Raw genomic sequence first — 22393 nt, 5'->3', positions numbered from 1 at the left:
ATGAAATGCATGTTCAGGATGGCCAGTGAACTCCTTACACAATATAATCTGTAATGACAGTATTATCAGATTTGTTTTGAGTTTCTGTTGGAATGGTGCCACACTATTTCGAAGTACATACATGTATTCCGGAGCAGAACTTCAAAACTGTTCACAATTTCTTCACAAAACTTTGCACATAGATAGATCAAATAGTGTACTGGTGCCTTTTGGTAATTTTGCATTTCTGTATAAAATATTTTTTGGCATTCTATGGCAACAAGCATGACTTTACTGATATTCATGGTAGTGTTATTCTCCAGAGCAGAACAATAGAACCATTTGATATTCCCTCACAAAACTTGGCACATAGATAGATCTGGTGGTGTACTGGTGCCTGTTGTTAATAGGCAATGATTTGATAATATGAGGAAGGGGATCATGTCACCTGACAATGCTTGTTTTTTTGCATTTCCATGGCAACAAGATCAATTTTGACTCAGATTGAAGGAAGTGCTCCTTTTCAGTGCAAAACTTTAAAACTGGTCGCTATTTCTTCACCAAACTTAGCACATAGAAAGGTCTGGTCATGAATTGATGCCTTTTGATATTTTTAGGCATGTCCATGGCAACAATCTTGACTGTACCGAAATTGGTGGTAGTATTCTTCTCCAGAGTAGAACTGTAAAACTATTCGATACTTCTTCACAAAACTCGACACATAGATAGATCTGGTGGTCCACTGGTGCCATTTGGTAGGTTTTGATTTCTAAATACCATATCTTTTGAGTTTCATTGGCAACAAGTTTGACTTTTGCCTGAATTTGATGGTTGAGCTCCATTTCAGAGCACAACTTTAAAACTGATCACTATTTCTTCACCAAACTTGACACATGGATATGGCTGGTGGTGAACTGGTGCCTTTTGGGAGTTGTGGTTTCTGAATAAAATATTGTTTGCATTTCCATGGCAACAAGCTTGACTTTGAATGAAATTGGCAATAGTGCTGCTTTCCAGACCAGAATGCTATCTAGCTGACATATTTATGTCTTTAAAATATGTAGAGATAGGTATCCCATTAGTCATATGCCCATGTCTCATATGGCCTTTTGTCATATGGAACAGATTGGATTAATTAAAGCAATGATCATGCTCCCTAAGATGCAATAGACTTCTCCTCTTTTCTAGTTCAAGATACAAGATGATAGTCAACCATAAGTCAGTATGTCTACTCTTATAGGACTGTTTTCAATATGTTCATGGGAAAGAGTGGTAAGAATATAATTCCATTTTCAATTTGATTAAACTGTTATGCAGATAATTCAATATACAGAGAATCAGCCACCTTGGGAAGTTTTAAGAAACAGATTAGCGTGTCAAATAATGCTAATCACAACTTCTGAAATTTGAACTCCAGATCAAGGTTGTGTGAGGTTTTCCATTCACGCCTCAGACTCAAGTATTTAAATACAGATGAAAACGAATGATATGTGAAAGATAACCTTGAATCAGTAGATCTATCCATTCTTTCATTGTATTTTGAGACAGATTTGTGTTGTAAGTAGTAAAGCTGAAGTTGTACTAACTAGTACTTTCCGACACTAATTATTCTGATTTTGTGAGCAGATTGTATTGACACTTATTGATTGTTACTAATTGTTCATATGTAAGCAGCCCATGCTTGCCATAAAAGGCAACAATGCTTGTTGTAAGAGGTGACTTACCGAATCGAGTGGTCAGGCTCGCTGACTTGGTTGACACGTCATCAGTTCCCGATTGCGTAGCTCAATGCTCATGTTGTGGTTCACTGTATTGTCTGGTCCAGGCTCGAATATTTACAGACCGCCGTCATATATCTGGAATATTGCTGAGTGCGGCGCAAAACTATACTCACTCACTCATTTGTAAGAATAGTCAACCATGACACATGTTTATTTAAGACATATGTCGAATGTTATGTATAACTAAGGAGGTGACACCAAGAGACTTTGCTTTTTAAGTTAGTTTTTGGATTTTCTTTCCAGATGAAGGTGTTTAATGTTGTGGACAAGACTCCTGCTCACACTGGGAAGCAGCTGATAGTGTCTGCATATCTAAACCGTGATGTGAAAGAAACATTGACCATCGACAGCCAAGGAATGGTCTCTGCAGACTTCGACATTCCTCCAAATTATAATGGCGATGTTTATTTCACGGTATGTAATCACATGAGACCTTCACCTGTTGCTGTGGTTACCTATACATGTGTGAAAATATAGAAATAGTGACAATATTCTGGTTGACCCTGACTATGGCAACCATATGATAATGTACATTTGCCACTTGCATGCCCAGTGGTGTGTTAGGTAGATCATCATAGATCCCTGAATGTATCCTGACAATTAATATTTGCTATTACCATGAGTATGGCATGTATGAAAGACTTGCTTACTTGGAGTCTATGAACTAGTTGTGAGTGGGTATCCTTTAGAACAGAAGGGAACTGCTATAAAACCACCCGACATGTTTGCTGCTATGAAGGCGTCGAAAGTTTGGTCAAGTACAAGAGCCACACAATATTTTAAGTAGTTCACTAGTCATGAGTGGACCATGGGTTGATGTTCCTGCAATGTTTCTTTCTTACATAAACATCAAGGGTACATCGACCCATGAGCCCCAAGGGTCAAGTGAACAACATATTTTTCTTATCGGACACCTGTATGTTAATTTTGAACTGTTTCATGCATGGGAATCGGATCATGCAATTCAATGAACCTGTGTGAATAAAACGAGTCAAATCTTGCATCTTGCTAATTTTCCTGCAGGTATTGTCTCAGTTAAGTTGCCGAGGTGTAATTTGTCTTCTTAGTATTCAAATGCACTAAATTTGAATGTTTTGTCATGGTACGTGTTGTCTTGTGTTTGGACACAAATATCAAACAATGTCCCCATTTTCTTTTTGTTTTTTTCCAAGGCTCGTGTTGTTGGTGACGACAGTGTCCGCGAAACTCACGTTGTTAAAGCATACAGAACCAAGCTGAACACAGTCCTGTCTGTAGAGGTGTCGACTACTCAGGTAACTACAGAAACCTGTGGACATCTGCTCGTCACCTGCTGACACTGTTAATGCAGCACCTCTTAAGGCAGCAAGGTGCTGCAATGCTCATAGATAAGGCAGAAATCAACAATCTAGGGTTCAACCTTGTATTGCACTGGTGATGTTTCTATACCTACCAGCACCATACATGTACGTCTCCATGGACTAAATAAAAGGTGTGCTCTATCATGATCCACATCTCTACAGTCTTTCTTCCTTCATCAGGTTCACCAGGTGGTGTCTGTCAAAACTTTCATTCAGTCTGTGTTCTGTAACTCACATTTTAACACTGGATTCTTTCTTTCATAATGACGATACATCGCTGCTTGTGAGGTGGCACCATGTATTAGTCTACCCTCTTGTGTAAACCTTCAAAATGGATGCTAATTTATGCACCCAAGCCATAAAGCAACTCCCAATGAAGCATAGATGATTTGAAAATAATCTGGTTGACACCCCTAAGTTACAAATGGCATCTAAATACCTACAGAAAACTACAGAAATGTAAAGTTTCAGAACAATAATATTTTCGGGGATATTTTCTGTAGTTTAACCTATACACACAAATTTTGTGCCATCTTACAAAAGTTCTTTCATGATCCCTAATCTGTTCGGTCAGTGTACTTTTCAATCCATCCTTTTAAGATTTGTGAGGGTCATCATTGACAGAAAGAGTAGAAGTTATTTATATACTGCTTATACAACGTACCTCAGGACGGGCTTTGGAATGCATCACATTGGCAATATACTAAATATCATAAATATGATACTGTTTTTTAGGAAAATAAACATTGTAAACAAAACGCATTTGTTCATTTGGCAAGTAGGATCATGGTGATCACTATTTTGTGTAGTTGTCATTTATATTGTGGTGCCTCTGTGGCTTCTGGTGTAACTGACATCAATCTCTGAGACTGTTGTAAAGTCAGTCCAATGTCCACCCTCCTTGTTAAGATAATGAGTTATGGTATACCTGCCCATCCTCCTTGTTATGATAGAGAGCTATGATATAGTTGCACATCCTCCTTGTTGAGATGAAGAGCTATGATATAGTTGCACATCCTCCTTGTTGAGATGAAGAGCTATGGTTTACTTGCCCATCCTCCTTGGCCCTGGTAATAAAAGAACAAATCACTACATTGTCAGGTCCAGATGACGTCGTCAATGTTATATGCCAAGGATGTCTGACTTTACACACAAAACAAGGGTTTTCCATTTCAGACAATTGAGGTTGGCAGCAGCTTTGACATAGCTATCACGTCCACTGCTGCTCTAAGACATGTTGCTTACATGGTGAGTAGAGATACATTGTTGGAGTCTACAACTATGAAGCTATACAAATAATTTTGCTAGATGTGTTGCAGCATGTTATAGACAAGGTTGTGAACACATTGTTGTATCTGTAGAGAGGATTATGTGTTGAAAAAAATCCTTTAAGTTTTTCCCAGAACTTCCCAGACACAGATGCCATTGAAAATCATTTATGAAAGAAATTGTAAGTTTATTTGTGAATGTTTTCAATTTTTTATGGTGATTGTAGTAGGCACGTATGAGTTTCAAAATGTCAACAGGTACTTGCTCGAGGTGTAATAGTAGAAGGAGGCAAGCTGGATATGCAAGGTACGGGATTAACACACACCCTAACAGCCACTAGACCAATGTCACCAATGGCCAAGATCATAGTGTATGGCATTGTCGACAATGGGACAATGTCAGAGGTCATAGCCGATTCAGAAGACATAGAAGTGTCCAGTGTCTTTGATAATCAGGTGAGCTGAGACAGTTCAAATTACAGAATCATGTGTTGCAGGTAAAACATGTCTTGTGGGAGAATAATATTCTCAGAGTTACTTCTTACAGTACCACAAATTGAAACTTGGCCATGGTCTCCTCATAAAACAGCATTCACTGAGGTGTCATAACACTGTACCAGGAACAGTAGTCACTAAGGTGTCGTAACACTGTAGCAGGAACAGCATCACTGAGGTGTCGTAACACTGTAGCAGGAACAGCATCACTGAGGTGTCGTAACACTGTAGCAGGAACAGCATTCACTGAGGTGTCATAACACTGTAGCAGGAACAGCATTCACTGAGGTGTCGTAACACTGTAGCAGGAACAGCATCACTGAGGTGTCGTAATACTGTAGCAGGAACAGCATCACTGAGGTGTCGTAACACTGTAGCAGGAACAGCATCACTGAGGTGTCGTAACACTGTAGCAGGAACAGCATCACTGAGGTGTCATAACACTGTAGCAGGAACAGCATTCACTGAGGTGTCGTAACACTGTAGCAGGAACAGCATCACTGAGGTGTCGTAACACTGTAGCAGGAACAGCATCACTGAGGTGTCATAACACTGTAGCAGGAACAGCATTCACTGAGGTGTCGTAACACTGTAGCAGGAACAGCATCACTGAGGTGTCGTAACACTGTAGCAGGAACAGCATCACTGAGGTGTCATAACACTGTAGCAGGAACAGCATTCACTGAGGTGTCGTAATACTGTAGCAGGAACAGCATCACTGAGGTGTCGTAACACTGTAGCAGGAACAGCATCACTGAGGTGTTCAGTTTTGCAAAATTTGACATCATGATACTGATAAAACCTACCCTGAGTCAAGTATCTCTTCCAGATTAGGTAGCATAAATGTGAAATCAAGCAATGAAATTTCAACAAAATTCTTTGAGACAATAGAGATGCCTTGAGTTACCATTTCTCAAAGAAATGACGAAAGATGTAGTATCGGTTAAGTTGTAGTTCCTTATGCTGAAGACATTGCTCCTGACTGTTCACAAACTGAAGTAGTAAATTATTTAGATAGTGAAAGGCTGTTTTTGATGTGACATATATCAATGCAAGAAGATGAAGGTCTAAGACTCAAAAGCTTGCACATTCTCTGTATGGATGAAGACACCCCTTGAACCCAGCTAGTAATGAAGTGCTGTGTGCTGTTTCAGGTAGGACTGCGCTTCTCGGCTGAACAGAGCAGAGCAGGTACAGCTGTTGATCTAACCATTACCTCTGCACCCAACAGCGTATACTACCTTCTAGGTGTGGACAAGAGTGTCCTGCTCTTGGGTACTGGCAACGACATCACAGAGATCGATGTGAGTACCTACACAACAACAGGAACATGAATGTCAGGGAAACCATAGTAGGCAATCACTTGAGCACTGCTGACTTATGTTATCGAGGGTGGTGGTATAGCTTAGTGGTTAAAGCCACCAGTTCGCTGATCCAGGTTTGATTCCTCACTTGGGTACAATGCATGAAGTCCATTTGTGGTGGCCCCTGTCATGATATTTCTGGACTATTTCTAAAAGTGACATAGAACCAAACTATATATGTACCATGGATCAGATATACAAAGAAGACTGTTATGGTTGAATGTAGAGGAAAATTGTCACCTGACAGCAATCGGCACCAGTTCTGTGGTGATCCAATATGTAAAAATAATACTTAATGTTTTAGTTTGCCACATTGAAGCTCACAACAACTCCAAGCTGATGTCTCTATGTTCTGAAATAGAAATTCTTCAGACATACTCATTTTCTCACTTATGGCCTTCATTTGAAAGCGTAAAGATGATGGTATGGCAGTTCACACAAAACTGCAAAGACTTTGTTTGGAAAATCTCAACATCAAAGCACTATTATGATGTCTGTTGCTGATGTATATGGGGCCATGGAGTAGCCTAGTGGTTAAAACGTTCAGTCATCACGTCGTAGACCCAGGTTCAATTCCCCATTCGATTCTTGTGTGGTGCGACATGATATTGTAGGAATATTGCCAAAAGAGGCATAAAACTAAACTCAATCACTCACATGCATTCACTGATGTATTTTTCCAAACGACATTTGAAATATTGTTTCAATTAAAACAGCTGATTTATCTCGTGAAGCATCTGCTAATGAACTAATGATGAAAGGGTAGCCTAGCAGTTAAAGTGTTCAATCTTCACATTAAAGGCATATGTTTAGTTCCCAGCATGGGTACATGGTGTGTAGTATTTTTCTGTTGTATCCCAGCATGATATTGTTGGATTTTTTGCTAAAAGTGTCACAAAACCTTAGTCACTTCCTCATATCCTTTGAACAGGTGATCAGTAGTTTTGACAAGTTGAGCCTGGGCGACACTTCCACCACAGACAACACTGGGAGGCCAGAGATCATGCATAAATCGATCTCTCCCCCAAGTGAATCAGATCTGCCCACCAGTGCAGGAGGAGTACTCAAGGTCAGTGCCAACGGTCACAGACTATAGGCTGGGCTGTCCCCCATAGCTAAAGACGCGTGAAGATCCAGGGTAGATTAAATATAATGCAAACCATACTTGCCACAAAAGGCGACTATGCTTGTCATAATAGGCAACTAAAGGGATCGGGTGGTCAGGCTCGCTGACTTGATTGACACATGTCATCGGTTCCCAATTGCATAGATTGAAGCTTATGCTCTTGATCACTGGATTGTCTGGTCCAGACTTGATTATTAACAGACTGCCGCCATATTGCTGGAATATTGCTGAAAGTGGCTTACAACTAAACTCACTTACTCCCAATTCTAGACTCGGGTAAACATGCAGCAAGGAGTCATACCAGGACAGGAATGTTGTCTCTCTGATATGAGCATTTATTTATCACTGGTTCACACAAATGATGGAGATTGTCAGTAATGCAAGATCTACCTCCATGTGTTTTGGTGATTAATGTTGAGAGTTTCGCTCTAATGCTCCAACTTTCACTTTAATACTTTTATAACACACTCATTGATTCAGTATGGGTCCTCTGTCTGGCTGTTGAGTCTAGTCACCTGGTTTGTGTATTTCCCACACTGTAACTATGTATACAATGGTACCTCTGTTACATGAATTGTATTTTCCAGTAAATTACCATCTGTCTTTTGCAGATTCAATGGTGTGTGTGATATTTCTGTTGATAATGAAACTGGTATTGATGATAACTTTGTTATGTTGTGTCAGTGTTCCTGTGAACACATATGTTAAAAGCATTGAGAGAGATGCAAAACAAGGCGGACTGAACAGATCACAGTGACATCTGTCTACCAGGACCAATACATAATCAACCATGTGTTCACCATTAGCTGCTTTTTGTTTTTTCCAGAATTGATGTTGTTGCCATGTTTAGATTTCCCAAACTTGACCTAGCCATTTAGCCTAATGCAAGTCCTGTGCTTGATTTGGCTGCTGTGTCTCTACTCCATGTACTCTTTTTCCAGACTGAAATGTGATGTCATTTTGTGTACAGTCCAGTCAATTGCACTATAACTCAAAAACAAATAATCGTAAATGACTCAAATTAACACCAAAGTAGGTAGGAAATACACACCAACTCAGCAGATGTTTGTTAGATTTTTTGTCAAAATATAAAAGTTGATTAACAAACCATCATTATTTTCATTTGATACTGCAAGATTAATGTGATATCAGCTCAGGTAACAGCCAGGTATGCAAATGGCACATGCAATTTTGATTACTGCAATTATTTGTATTTGAGTTAGAAAGCAATTCATTGGAAAGATTTTTATTCATATGGATTGTACAAGACATTTCGTCAATCCAGGTCCTGGTAAAAGCACTGTCTTGATTAGAAGGGCTTCACTCTACAAGTTCTCAAGGTGGGATTCAGCCTATGTACTGTAGCAGGTCACACAGTGTGATACCCCACCTGACCTCTATGTATGATCAAGGTCCCAATGCTCCTATTTCAAAGCATGAGGGGCACAGTCAGTTGTATTTTATTCAAGACAGAACAAGGATTCTGTCACCTGTCCTGTCATGTATCAGCGTGAAAGACTTCCCAAGTGTCCAAAGTGTGTGCTTTTATTACCCACAATCAGCAAACCAGAAGTTACCTGAAATGAAGGCAAGAGAAGATGACTGTAGTTGCATTGTATTCAGTCAGTGTTTTGAGAATGTGCTGACAATAGTTCATTCAATTCTTTCAGATATTAGCTGGGGAAAATGTGTTGTTACGCTGACAAGATTTGAGTGTTTAGGAAGAGGTGTGAATGGGCTGTTATCGTATTAAAGCAGTCAGTTCTAATGTAGTGAAATGCCTGAACTGATTGAGTCCAGCTACTGTGCAACAAAGAACTTCTGATCACTATTTCAGCTAAGGGAGATAACTGATGAACCAAGTCTAACTGGAAGTTTCTACCCAGCAAATCTGACTGCTAGTCCCTTACCCTGCAAGTCTAACTGCTAGTACCTTACTCAGTAAGTCTGACTGCTAGTCCCTTACCCAGCAAGTCTGACTGCTAGTCCCTTACCCAGCAAGTCTGACTGCTAGTACCTTACTCAGTAAGTCTGACTGCTAGTCCCTTACCCAGCAAGTCTGACTGCTAGTCCCTTACCCAGCAAGTCTGACTGCTAGTACCTAACCCAGCAAGTCTGAATGTTAGTCCCTTATCCAGCAAGTCTGACTACTTGTACCTTACCCAGGAAGTCTGACTGCTAGTACCTTACTCAGTAAGTGTGACTGCTAGTACCTAACCCAGCAAGTCCGACTGCTAGTCCCTTACCCAGCAAGTCCAACTGCTAGTCCCTTACCCAGCAAGTCTGACTGCTAGTCCCTTACCCAGCAAGTCCGACTGCTAGTACCTTACTCAGTAATTCTGACTGCTAGTCCCTTACCCAGTAAGTCTGACTGCTTGTACCTTATGCAGTAAGTCTGACTGCTAGCCCTTACCCAGCAAGTCTGAATGTTAGTCCCTTACCCAGCAAGTCTGACTGCTAGTACCTTATACAGAAAGTCTGACTGATAGTACCTTACCCAGCAAGTCTGACTGTTAGTACCTTATGCAGCACATCTGACTGCTAGTACCTAAACCAGCAAATCTGACTGCTAGTCCCTTACCCAGCAAGTCTGAATGTTAGTCCCTTATGGAGCAAGTCCGACTGCTAGTACCTAACTCAGCAAGTCTGACTGCTGGTCCCTTACCAAGCAAGTCTGACTACTAGTCCCTTATGCAGAAAGTCTGACTGATAGTACCTTACCCAGCAAGTTTGACTGATTAACCCTTGATGTTATATCTGAGTAACTTTTCTTGATTTGTTGCTCCATGTAGAAACAAGGATTGGTGTACATGACAGACTTAGTTGTTGAAGAAGAGGCTCCAACCCCTGTGTTTTACTATGATGACGAGGATGCCTTTATGATGCCTCTGGACAGTAATACCCTCTTCTTGTATCTATGATAATGTGCATGGGAGCTTATTTCACTCTAGCCACAAGTGTTGTAACAATATGTCACGCCTAAACATATTGCATACAATTCGTGTGAAGTATCACAAGCTGTCATGATGCTTCAGAAAAATGATGAAAAACTTGGAATAGTTCCAACTCTTGTAGTCAAGTTTGCGTGCATGTGTGCAGTGTGATGTTTTGACCTGTGTTGTCTGTAATGACCATCTCTGACCTGGACAACCCTTTGTTTCTGTGGATATGTTGTTTTCTTCACAGGAAACAGTTACCACGTTGGCCTAACAGGACATTCAGTGGGATTTGGCACTAATCTCTCCTCAGTAAAATCCTTTTTCTACATTTTCTATCTCCTTACACTGTGCAGTGTGATGTTTTGACCTGTGTTGTCTGTAATGACCATCTCTTGACGTGGACAACCCTTTATTTCTGTGGATATGTTGTTTTCTTCACAGGAAACAGTTACCACGTTGGCCTAACAGGACAGTCAGTGGGTTTTGTGATAGGATATTGCCCATTTTGGCACTAATCTCTCCTCAGTAAAATCCTTTTTCTACATTTTCTATCTCCTTACCACTGAAAATGTAGTTACACCAAACATAGGATAACAGATATTTCAGACTTTCAGATATCAACTACATAAACTGAAGATTAGATTGAAAAACAAAGAATTTGTTTTTCTATTTCCGACAGTAACTTAGTACCTTACCCAGCAAGTCTGACTGCTTGTACCTTACCCAGCAAGTCTGACTGCTAGTTCCTTACGCAATGAGACTGACTGCTAGTTCTTTACCCAGCAAGACTGACTGCTAGTTCCTTACCAAGCATGACTGACTGCTAGTTCCTTACGCAGCAAGACTGACTGCTAGTTCCTTATGCAGCAAGACTGACAGCTAGTTCCTTACGCAACAAGACTGACTGCTAGTTCCTTACACAGCAAGACTGACAGGTAGTTCTTTACCCAGCAAGACTGACTGCTAGTTCCTTACGCAGCAAGACTGACTGCTAGTTCATTACACAGTAAGACTGACAGCCAGTTCCTTACCCAGCAAGACTGACAGCTAGTTCCTTACCCAGAAAGACTGACAGGTAGTTCCTTATCCAGCAAGACTGACTGCTAGTTCCTTACGCAGCAAGACTGACTGCTAGTTCCTTACACAGTAAGACTGACAGCCAGTTCCTTACCCAGCAAGACTAACAGCTAGTTCCTTACCCAGAAAGACTGACAGGTAGTTCCTTACCCAGCAAGACTGACTGCTAGTTCCTTACCCAGCAAGACTGACTGCTAGTTCCTTACACAGTAAGACTGACAGCCAGTTCCTTACCCAGCAAGACTGACAGCTAGTTCCTTACCCAGAAAGTCTGACAGGTAGTTCCTTATCCAACAAGACTGACTGCTAGTTCCTTATCCAGCAAGACTGACTGCTAGTTCCTTACCCAGCAAGATTGACTGCTAGTTCCTTACACAGCAAGACTTACTGTTAGTTCCTTACCCAGTAAGTGTGACTGCTGGTTCATTCAGTAAAGTGAAAGAATGAATTGATCTGTTTTGCAGAAGAGTAATTCAGTTGGTGTGGAGAACATCACAAGATGAGGAGATCCAGCAACTACTTCAAATAGAACATATCCACAACTATAATAACATCATTTATCAGTAGCCAGTGAAGATCGGGGATAGAGATGGTCTTCAGAATCCCATGAGATGACAAATTGATGGGCAGCCTCCCTGTTGTGGTTGATGAATGTTGTCATATCCCATTTCTGTAAATAGAAACTCATGATGAAATCAGTGATGGGTTTGAACAACAAGCAAACAAACATAACATTTGTCAGTTCAGTAGTATATGAAATAGCGGCTCTCACTCACCCGACCCCCATATCTATCCAAATGTTAGCTTCCCTCGACCCCATATTTTCGGGTTTAGCGGGGTTAGCAACTAGTTCTCATTAGGAGAACCCAATGTTTACTGCATCCCCCCAATAAGTCCCTCAGTTATGGTGACCTCAGCAAAACAGTACAGCATGTATCTTCTATTATGTCTAAATTGAAAGGCATGGGGAGCCTGCTGTATCCCTTGTCCTGTGTACTTTTTGTTTCACGTCTTCGCTGATGATGGTGCTCTTACGAGACCTACTCCAGATATCACGTTTCATGTTGCTGTACTTGTCTATTTCCGACAACACCAAATGAAACTCCTCCTCTAAAATTTTATTATCTGTGAGTGCAGAGGAGATATGGTGATCTACTGTGTTCAACTTTGCTTCGGCTAGATCTCATCATGTTTCTTTGCTTTGCGTTATATTTTGTGGGACACATATCTGAGTGTTAATCCCATCAATCCTGTTGCTTCAACCACTAATTCGAGACACAGTACTGTACGTGCAGCTACAATGGTGGGCAGTAACCCAACACCAACCCTGCCTAACCCTATGCTGATTACCATTAGGGCTGTGTCTATGCCATCCACGTAATTAACAGATCTGTGGTACTTCTTATACAATGCTCTACACATACTCGGTCTTGTTCTAGTTGTCATTTATTTGACACAACTGTTATAAATGAAATCCGTCTACTGGTTCCATCGTTTTCGTCACTTCTTCTATGACGGGGTACAGCCCCATTCTGTGTCTATAATGTATATTATGAGAAAAAGTTATAATTGGGTTTTTGATAGTTTTCAATCAGTGTGTCTGAAGCTTACAAGGCTTAGATTAAGGCTTGGGAAAATAAGTTTGGATCCAGTAGTGTAAAGATTGTCTACATAGACCACGTCGAGGTTTACTAAAGGTGTCGATCCCAGTTGTGTGATGATACGCAACATTGATAAATGCACATGTATTTTCAGTGTATTGTCAACCCAGAATTAAAGTTGTCGCTCTAAACCCCAATGAGATAGACTGCCAGGACGAGGCTGTGTTGATGCAAAAAAATACTTTCTGGTGATCAGGTGATTCTTCACTCACAGTTTGGAGCTAACATGTTGACCTTGTCACCTGGTATTCAGAAGCTCATTTTTATCCCCCCGGCATGTAATGCAGAGGATATACTCAACACCTCATCTATCTGTCCGTCCGTCCATCTGTCCATAACCATATTGTTTCCAGACCATAACTCAAAAACCCTTCAATATTTTTAGACCAAAATTGGTAGATAATAATCTGAACCTATGGTTGTGCCTTTTGCTATTTATAGGTTTTTGGCATTTCTGTTCTTTTTTGTTTTTACATGGAAAGTTTTGGTCTTCTAATGGTGGGGTGGACTTCATTTCCGGAGCAGAACTCAAAAACCATTCAATATTTTTATGCAAAACTTGGCAGATGTGTTAGGCAGACCCTAAGTGGTGCCTTTTGCTATTTACAGGTTTTTGTGATTTATTATTTTCTCGGTTTCCATGGAATCGTTTCAGACTTTGTCTCAAAATAGAGGTATGGGCTTCGTTTTCAGAGCAGAACTCAAAAACCTACTAATGTCAACATTGAGAACAGGTAATTGCTCCTGGAAAATACTAGGGCATTCACTAAAGCCCTGCCAATCATCATTGCTATTGCACCCATCCTATATTATTTACTTTAAAATATGCTCCGGTATAATACCTTGTTTTACAAGGACGTCCTTGGTGGCCATCACCATACCCAGGTTCATAGTAAGCATTACCATGACTATAGGTTGAAGTCGAGTTTGATAGTCGGCTGTTTGAGTACCATCTTGGTCAACCGAGTGCATCCTATGGCTAGGCCAGCAACTGTGCCATGGTATGCATTGTTGATGAATGTTTTTCCCTCAGAAATGAAATATATTACTGGAAATATTATTTTAATTAGTGATAACATAATATGAGGGTCGATCTCCAGAGGTGAGGGTGGTAGCTGTGGTTTGGGTTGTTTGGGTTTATATAGCATGAATAATGAGACAACAGTGGCAGCAGGAGTTGCCTGTAGGGCCACCTACAGACTGTAGTTACCCTTATGGTGCTTGGCTAGCCACCTTTCCTCCGGCTATGGCTCACTTAGGGTTCCTCTTCCTGGTGACATTTATGGGTTCCTCCTGGTATGTCGTTTCTTCTTGGCAGTGTTCATCTTGTAAAATACTATTATTTATTACAGATTTTGATAGAAATGCAGCAGAAAGGGTTGGGGTGATCCTGGCACAGTCAGGCTGGTAAAGCACATCGTCAACTCAGGGCCCTCGCCCCCTTTACACATAGCCCAGACAGTGAATGGGACTTCTCCCAGGAAACACTGCCTAGTCGAACCCACCAAGAACTTTCCGGAGAATATGAAGGCTCCCCAACAGTGCACCCTTCTGCATTACCCAGATTGTCAGAAGCGCTGTGCTCCTGGTGGAGAACCCGGGCACTCTCCTGATCTGCGCCAAGAGATCAGGAGGTACCAGACAAAGGGCACAGAGAATGATGGGGAGCCTGACGACAGTGTACTTGGGATGCAAGCAAGACATTTCAAAGGTGAGGTCCGCATATTTATCATGCTTTTCCTGAATCTTACCAATCGCATTGCTGTACAGGACGCCCTGGACATGTTCAGGGTCATACCTTGGATGGACCTCATAGTCAAAGCCACACACATGTTGGAGACAATAGTAAAAGCAGCGAGCCATGCCATCATGTCTTTTAAGATATGCTGTTTGTGCCAAGGAAGGGCATCCACTGACAAGGTATTGGGCAGTCTCTGTGAATTCATTGCATAGTCATTTCATATTCACATTTTGGAGATTGCAAGTGGGAAGTGACTGGTCCTGGCAGCGAAAAGGAAGCCCTCAGTTTCATATTTCCAGCTGACTTCATCCAGACGAAGGAGTCTGTTGGATTTCTGTTCTGTTCCACACACCGCATGTACACACGATGCAATGGCTTCTCAGACAGCTTCTCCACAAAGGACCGACTTGGTAAAGACGTTCACCTGGTTTACTCCCATCGCTGTACCGTCCAGCAGTACATCGCCATCAACAAAATCAACTTCAAATTTCAAATTGTGTCCAACAACCTTGGCACGCTTAAAATAGCTGTGGAATTCCTTGCTTTCATCGTGAGTCTTGACGTGCATCACCAGAGGATTATCGGATAAATAAATACGTGCAAAAGTACACAATAAAATTCTATCATGAAGAGCCTCCACATTAATCAAACCCCGACCTCCAGAATTGATTTTATCATATATAAGCGATTACGAGAGGAACAAGGGTGGTGTGCTCTGTTATCAGACATGATCCTTCTGGTCAGGCGGTCAATACTCGGATGTCTTGTTTTTTCCAATCAACTACGTATGAGTTATGATTAAACTATTATACTGTACCATTATAGGGCGTGTACCTGGTATATCAGTGTATTTGATGAAGACACTTTTGAATATTAAGGTAAGACCACACAACTATAATCAATTCCTGGAATTCAAGCAAATCCATTCATTTTACCCATAACGTCGAGTGAAAAAAAGGTGCACAGGACCTAGCTACACGTTTCAGTTTCTGGTTGGTTGATTTGATGTTCAACATCACACTCAACATTATTCCAGCTATATAAAGGAACTGACTACATCATACAAATTTCAGTAAAATCCTGGATATAACAGGTATATCCAGGTATATAACATTAATGAAATGACTACTTGAGCATAAATCCTCATCACAGAGGTCGTCAGCCCAATGAATAGTCTGGAACAGACCGAGAATGCAGAATAGCCCTAAGTTATTGTTCGGAATAGCCCGATATCACTGTTCAGAATAGCCCAACGTCACTGTTTGGCAGAGCTGACAAGAGCTCAAAATCTGACAATTAGATCATGTCAAATATTTGCCTGAACCTGAAAATAGTTCATTGTGTGTATTAATTATTGTTATGTGTGATGAAACTGGGTTGGAATTAGATGGAATGTTGTGTTAGTTGTTTGGTAATGCCCGACACCGCTCGCAATTTTGTATTCCAAGGTATTGATTAGCTTTGCCGCCTGTTGCCAGTGTTATCAGTCTTGTTTATGGTCAACTGGTTCATTATCTTCTGCAGTTAATTGTTCAAGTAATTTGTCGCACTCCATTTTATGTACAATAGTCATTTTTTTCATTTCCAACAATATTACCACACACGTAAGTGACGTCACAAGGCACTAAACACTTGCGTGATGCAATACAGTATAATCTCAGTATAGACCCATTAAACCAAGATATAGGTATTGGTCCCTCCATAGCATAATTGGTTTGTGGTGCGGCTTATGATGTGCAGTTGCGCAGCTGTGCATTGTGAGTTTGCTTCCTGCCATTGCCTCAGAGCATCCCTTGCAACTTTCATGCAGCGAAGGACTTGAGACCCTTGCACCTTTCGTGAAGCAAGGGATCAAGATCATATCAGTTGGGTTTCTGAAAAGGGCCTACCTGAGCAGGGCACTCTCATGGTGAGAGAAGGCACTGATGCAGTCACCCTTGGGAGAAGCACAACCACTATCTTTCTTAAATTCTCCCTTGGGGCACTGTGTCTTCGAACAGACCCTTTTGATAATTTTTGTAATCATTATGTTTAATCTTTCTTTTCAATGTATACATGGAGTTAACATGGGCGAAATAGTCGCTAACCCTACTATACTGCCCCAAACCCAAAAATATGGGGTCAAGGGAAGCTAACATTTGGTTAGATACGGGGGTCAGGTGAGTGAGAACCACTATTTTATATACTACACGTTCCATCTGAGAAATTGGATTTATGACAATTTCAGGTATTGCCAGTGAAAATGATTGAATGATATAAGTGTGCAACAATTAAATCAACTGTTTGTTTTTATGGTATATTAATGACCCATGCGTCCTGGCAGTCTAATGTACTGTTCTTGGCCTGATCCCCAAAGGACAGCTCATCAAAGTATTTACTGCAGCATGTTATTTTCAAGTCATTTTAGGGTTTCTTCTGTTGTCTAGAGATTGGGTCTGGTGTTTATGACTGGCCTAGTCATGGAGGTACAAACCAAACCATCTGTGGGCCTGTGGGCAGTGGGTATCAATGATGTGAGACAAGGTAATGATGGTTCTGTTGGTAGAAACCTGGCATTGAATACTGGAGTTAAGAAATGTTCACTGAATGTCATAAAGGATCCATGTGTATGATCAGCTCAGTTATTGGGGTCAGTTTGCTTGTTTTTGTAGTGACTAGATTCTTATCAACAGTACGTATACTGTTCATTTACCATGTGCAGGATATTCTCAGGCTTATTTATTTCTTATGAATTTAAAGATGAAAAGCTGAATCTACAAACCCAAGTTAAGAAAACGTCCATATTGAGACTGGTATATGCATTTTCTTTGATGAAGGGGAATGGTTCAGTAGTGAGGTGATGGATGAAGATGCGAGATACTGGTACATTGCCACAATATGCCTTACCCATACTTGGTCTTGCAACTCTTGTTGCAATTAGTTGTTCTGATGTTTAATTAGATATGCTCAGGTCCAAATATTTGGAAACCTCCTTGACCTTCAGTGTCTATCATGTTCAGTGGTTCTTCTTCTGTGGGTCCTTCTTGCAGAGGTCCTAATGGTCGATGTCCTGCTTCTGTGGGTCCTTTTTGTAGAGGACAATAGTTAAGGTCCTGCTTGTGTGAGTCCTTCAAGGGGTCTAGTCGGGGTTCTCATCAGGGATCCATTTCTGTGGCTCCTTCCTGTAGACGACATACTGGTCATGTCCTCATCAAGGTTCTGTTTCTGTGGGTCCTCTTGTAGGCACAGTTATGATGTCATCTAATCCCTTTTGAGATATCTATGCGCATTAGACTCTGATACTGATCATGAGTAGCATCAACTGAATTATTGTATTAATTCTTTTAAGAATTTTCGAATATCTTGTATCTGCACAGGGAGAATCATATTGGGCAGCAGTATGACATGTCAGTGGAGATGTTCAGAAGTGGTGGGTGTTCGAGGTAAACATGAGGCAGTAAGGAACATCACTTGGAACTTGAGATTTTGTTTCATGACTTCAGGACAGTGGCTTGGTGTATTTAAGTGGGATGGTCGTTGAAGGGATAGCTAATAAACATCAAATTATGTTTGATGGACCTGTAGCTGCTGTCGCTCCTGGTAAGAACTTATTCACACAAAAGGTATAATTTATAGCATAAACATTCCCTCTGGATTGTGGTTGCCCCCAAATCCAGAGGTAAGTTTACTAACAATTACTAACAGTATATGTAATTGTGTTGAATGATTGCATAAACATTCCCTCTGGATTATGGTTGCCTTATTCCACATTCAGAAAAATTGTATCCTCATTATAATGTTTAACTGCCCTGTAGCTGCAGGCAAAGATGGTTAGAAGTTACTAACACAAAAGGTATTTCACATTCACATGTTCTGTATATATTAGTTGTCTAAGAGTCCTTCTGCAGTAGGTCTCCCCCTAGATTACTGTCATGAGCGCTACTATTTGTGAAGCAGACAGATGAAATCACTACCAACACAAGAAACATTTTAGCACCTTATCAACAAAATGACTAAGAGTAGTATATACAATGGGGTTTTAAAACCCCCATTGTATATACTACTCTAAGGCTTCTTAAATTAAACCTTAAAAGATCAATATCATAGCAAATGAAAATTCATAAACATTGAATTTCAAATTCACATGCTGTCCTAGATGTATTTTTATTTTATTTAGAAAATGTGTGCATTATGAATAGATATGATTAGGTTGTGGGTGATTCATGGTATTGTGTATATGAGTCGATGCTGCAGTGAGGTTCTATGGTGTCTCAGCTGAAACGGGTTTCAGCTACTTGGCCTCAAGATGAAGCTGTAATCGTAAAGATTGCTCATCTGACATGAGTTTCATCTCAGGATTTAGTGACTCTTTAATCTTATTAAGCTAGACAAGATTCATTCAGCAGAATCCCTGTACAGACTACAGTACTGATTACGACATCTTATATGTCAGTGGCATCAGAAATTTGTCAGCAACTATATTCATGTGGCTTTAATTCACACTAATTATCATACTTTGCATCAGCTAATTATATTTTGCACAACTGAATAATATAATGCTTTAGTACATCATAACCTACACCATTTCTCTGTATAAGATCAAGTTTCTGCCAGATTTTAGTGCGTACTTCACCCTTCACACATCCGTACTACATCAGCAAGACATGTTGACTGTCAAACCAGAGCAATTAACTCAAATGATGTACATGATAAAAGCAGATGGAAACATGGGTTCCAATCTCACAATGAAAGTAAGACATAATGAAGACAACATTGCTCTGTTGATGATGTTGTATTTCAGCTTGATATATTTATGATGTGTTGAGTTTCTCTTGACTTTTGCATGTTTTGTGTGTTGTGATCGTTGGTTAGACACTGTGATATTGTGTAAATAGAGAGTGGGTAGTGGATGGTATTATTGTATAAATAGTGAATAGGTAGTGGTTGGTGACATTGTGTGAATAGTGAGTGGGTATTAGGTGGTGACAAGGTTAATATTCTCACTGTGTGTCCGTGACAGTGACTACAATACATGTATGACTGAAGTGAATTCTTAGTTCACTTTTCTGAAAGTCAAGTGTGATTTTGGTGTGAGTGAGCGAATGAGGTGAGTTTTGTAAGCAAGTCTGGACCAGAAAATCCAGTGATCAACAGCATGAACATCAATTTGCATAAATTGGGAACCAATGACATGTGTCAACCAAGTCAGCGATCCCATTAGTCACCTCTTACAACAGGGATAGTCACCTTGTTATGGCAAACATAGGTTGTTGAAGACCTACTCTACCCTGGACCTTCACACCAGGTCTCTGATTTTGGAAATGGTGGGCGCTTCTAACACAAAGTCACCTGACTTGTGCTCAAGATTTTGTGTAATACAAGTCGTAGATTTGTGTAGTTGTGTAGACTGATGCTCATGCTGTTTATCATTCACTTCTCTGGTCCATATGGGATTTTTTACTGACCACCACCATATATCTGACATATTGCAGAATATGATGTAAAACAACAAACCAATCATATTCTTAAATCTTTATTTCTGTCCTTTGAAGAAGGAAATGTCATTTGTCTCAAAACCAAATGTAACACCAGTGCTGGGGATGCCACCGATGTTGATTACATTGCATCAAATGGAAGGACCCAGCAGTCTTGTGTACCAGTGATGATGCTTAGTCCTCTGTCATTGCAGTCTGTAGTGGTATTTTGTTTTCAGGGAAAATCTGAAAACTGTGTGCTCTTTAATGCATCTGACTGACTGGTCTCAAGTCAACCAATGGCTTTGTTTCAGGCATGATCATTGAATCTTCACAGGTTGGTTTTTCAGATCAAGTCTATCAACTGAATCACAAAAACTACTCATTAATCTTGACCAAGGACCCATCACAAAGTTGCTGAATTGCATGTGAAAACTGCTTGTCAGTTCCCAAGAAAATGGATCATGTTAAACCCAAAGGTCATTGATGTTAGCTCAAAGACAATTAAACATCATTCCAGTTGAACATAATGGAAAGTAACTAAAGGTCCATGTTTTGTTGTTTAGAGGCTGGGTCTGGTGTTTATGACGGATGTTATCGTGGAAAAAGAAGTTCCAGATCGGCTATTTGAAAGGGTGATGGACGATGGCATTATGTTTAAAGGTAACAGTGGATTCCTCAGCACATATATACTCATGCATAATTGCAATCACAGCTTTCAGTGTCATGTCCAACCAGCATGCAAATCATTGGACCAGTTTTCATTGATCATTCATAAGTCCTCCTTGGGTTTGTCCTCAGTGTAAGGTCCTCTCTCAGTCGGTCCTGCTTGTGTCAGTCTTCAAGTATAGGTCCTGCCAGAATGAGTCTACAATTCACAAACCTCATTGTACAGATCTTTTCTTGGTCGGTTCTGCTTGTGTCAGTCTTCAAGTACAGGTCCTGCCGAAATGAGTCTACAATTCACAAACCTCATCATACAGATCTTTTCTTGGTCGGTTCTGCTTGTGTCAGTCTTCAAGTACAGGTCCTGCCTGAATGAGTCTTCTATTCACAAGCATCACTTTACAGATCCTCCCTCGGTCGGTTCTGCTTGTGTCAGTCAAATACAGGTTTTGTCAGAATGAGTCTTCTATTCACAAGCATCACTTTACAGATCCTCCCTCGATCTTGGTTGGCTCTGCTTGTGTCAGTCTTCAAGTACAGGTCTTGCCAGAATGAGTCTGCTATTCACAAACCCTGTTGTACGAATCCGTTCTCTGTTGGTTGTGCTTGTGTCAGTCTTCGAGTACAGGTCTTGCCAGAATGAGTCTTCTATTCACAAACCTCATTGTACAGATCCTTCTTGTGTCAGTCATAATTATTACTATCCCATGGTTGGAAAAACACAGGGATATAATGAAGAGCATGTTCATCCATCCAATTTCTATTCTCAAACAAAACTCTCAAACTGTTGAATATTTTGCTACAAAGATCATTCATGTGGGGCACAGTTGTTTTTGCTGATGAGGGAATTTTTTTTTATTTTGAAAGGTAGCAAATAGGAAAATGAGGGCACTGCATGTTTCAGGAGCAGAAAGCCATTTAAACTCAATGAATATTTTTTTATGAAACTGAAACATACTGAACATCATTTTTATCTTTGCTTCTCCAAAAGCAATGAAGGAAAAGTACCCACACTGGATGGTTGTGTTATTTATTGCTGAGTGCTGTTTTTGATTGGATGGTGCCTGTTTCAACTATGTACACAATACTGTTGCAATCACCATTTTAAGTCGTGCGACTAGAACCACAGCACATGATGGTTCCTGGGATGTGTAAGTTGGTGACACTCAGAGTATAGGTTGCTCCTCCTCACAGATGTAACCTTCTGATGCTGGGGGTGTCAGTCTATACCTTCTAGACCTGACGGGGCTATAATAGGACGCCATGATGTAGTCTGATGCTGTGTCAGTCTACATGTTCTTGACCTGACAGAACTGTAGTAGGAACCCATGATGTACTAATGACGTGTACTGATGCTGTGTCAGTCTACATGTTCTTGACCTGACAGAACTGTAGTAGGAACCCATGATGTACTAATGACGTGTACTGATGCTGTGTCAGTCTACATCTTCTTGACCTGACAGAACTGTAGTAGGAACCCATGATGTAGTCTGATGGCGTGTC

General features: G+C 40.6%; 1 protein-coding gene across 5 annotated transcripts in view; it reads left to right on the top strand.

Moving 5' to 3' along the window:
- The window catches only part of LOC137257888 (CD109 antigen-like), a 104808-nt gene that overhangs the window by 47797 nt on the left and 34618 nt on the right, over positions 1-22393 (top strand). For 2 of the 5 annotated variants that reach the window (XM_067795380.1, XM_067795382.1), the window contains exons 13-19: positions 2004-2174; positions 2933-3034; positions 4277-4348; positions 4627-4824; positions 6018-6167; positions 7159-7296; positions 20791-20887. In XM_067795380.1, coding sequence (XP_067651481.1) covers positions 2004-2174; positions 2933-3034; positions 4277-4348; positions 4627-4824; positions 6018-6167; positions 7159-7296; positions 20791-20887 — 928 coding nt within the window. Of the gene's footprint in view, positions 1-2003; positions 2175-2932; positions 3035-4276; positions 4349-4626; positions 4825-6017; positions 6168-7158; positions 7297-18253; positions 18351-20790; positions 20888-22393 lie in introns of all 5 variants that reach the window. The other 3 variants (XM_067795381.1, XM_067795385.1, XM_067795384.1) reach the window with 2 other exon arrangements.

Source organism: Haliotis asinina, chromosome 12, assembly GCF_037392515.1.
Source record: "Haliotis asinina isolate JCU_RB_2024 chromosome 12, JCU_Hal_asi_v2, whole genome shotgun sequence".
In the NCBI taxonomy this organism is placed as follows: domain Eukaryota; kingdom Metazoa; phylum Mollusca; class Gastropoda; order Lepetellida; family Haliotidae; genus Haliotis; species Haliotis asinina.
The sequence above is the reverse complement of the archived record's forward strand: the minus strand, read 5'-3'. Positions and strand labels throughout refer to the sequence as shown.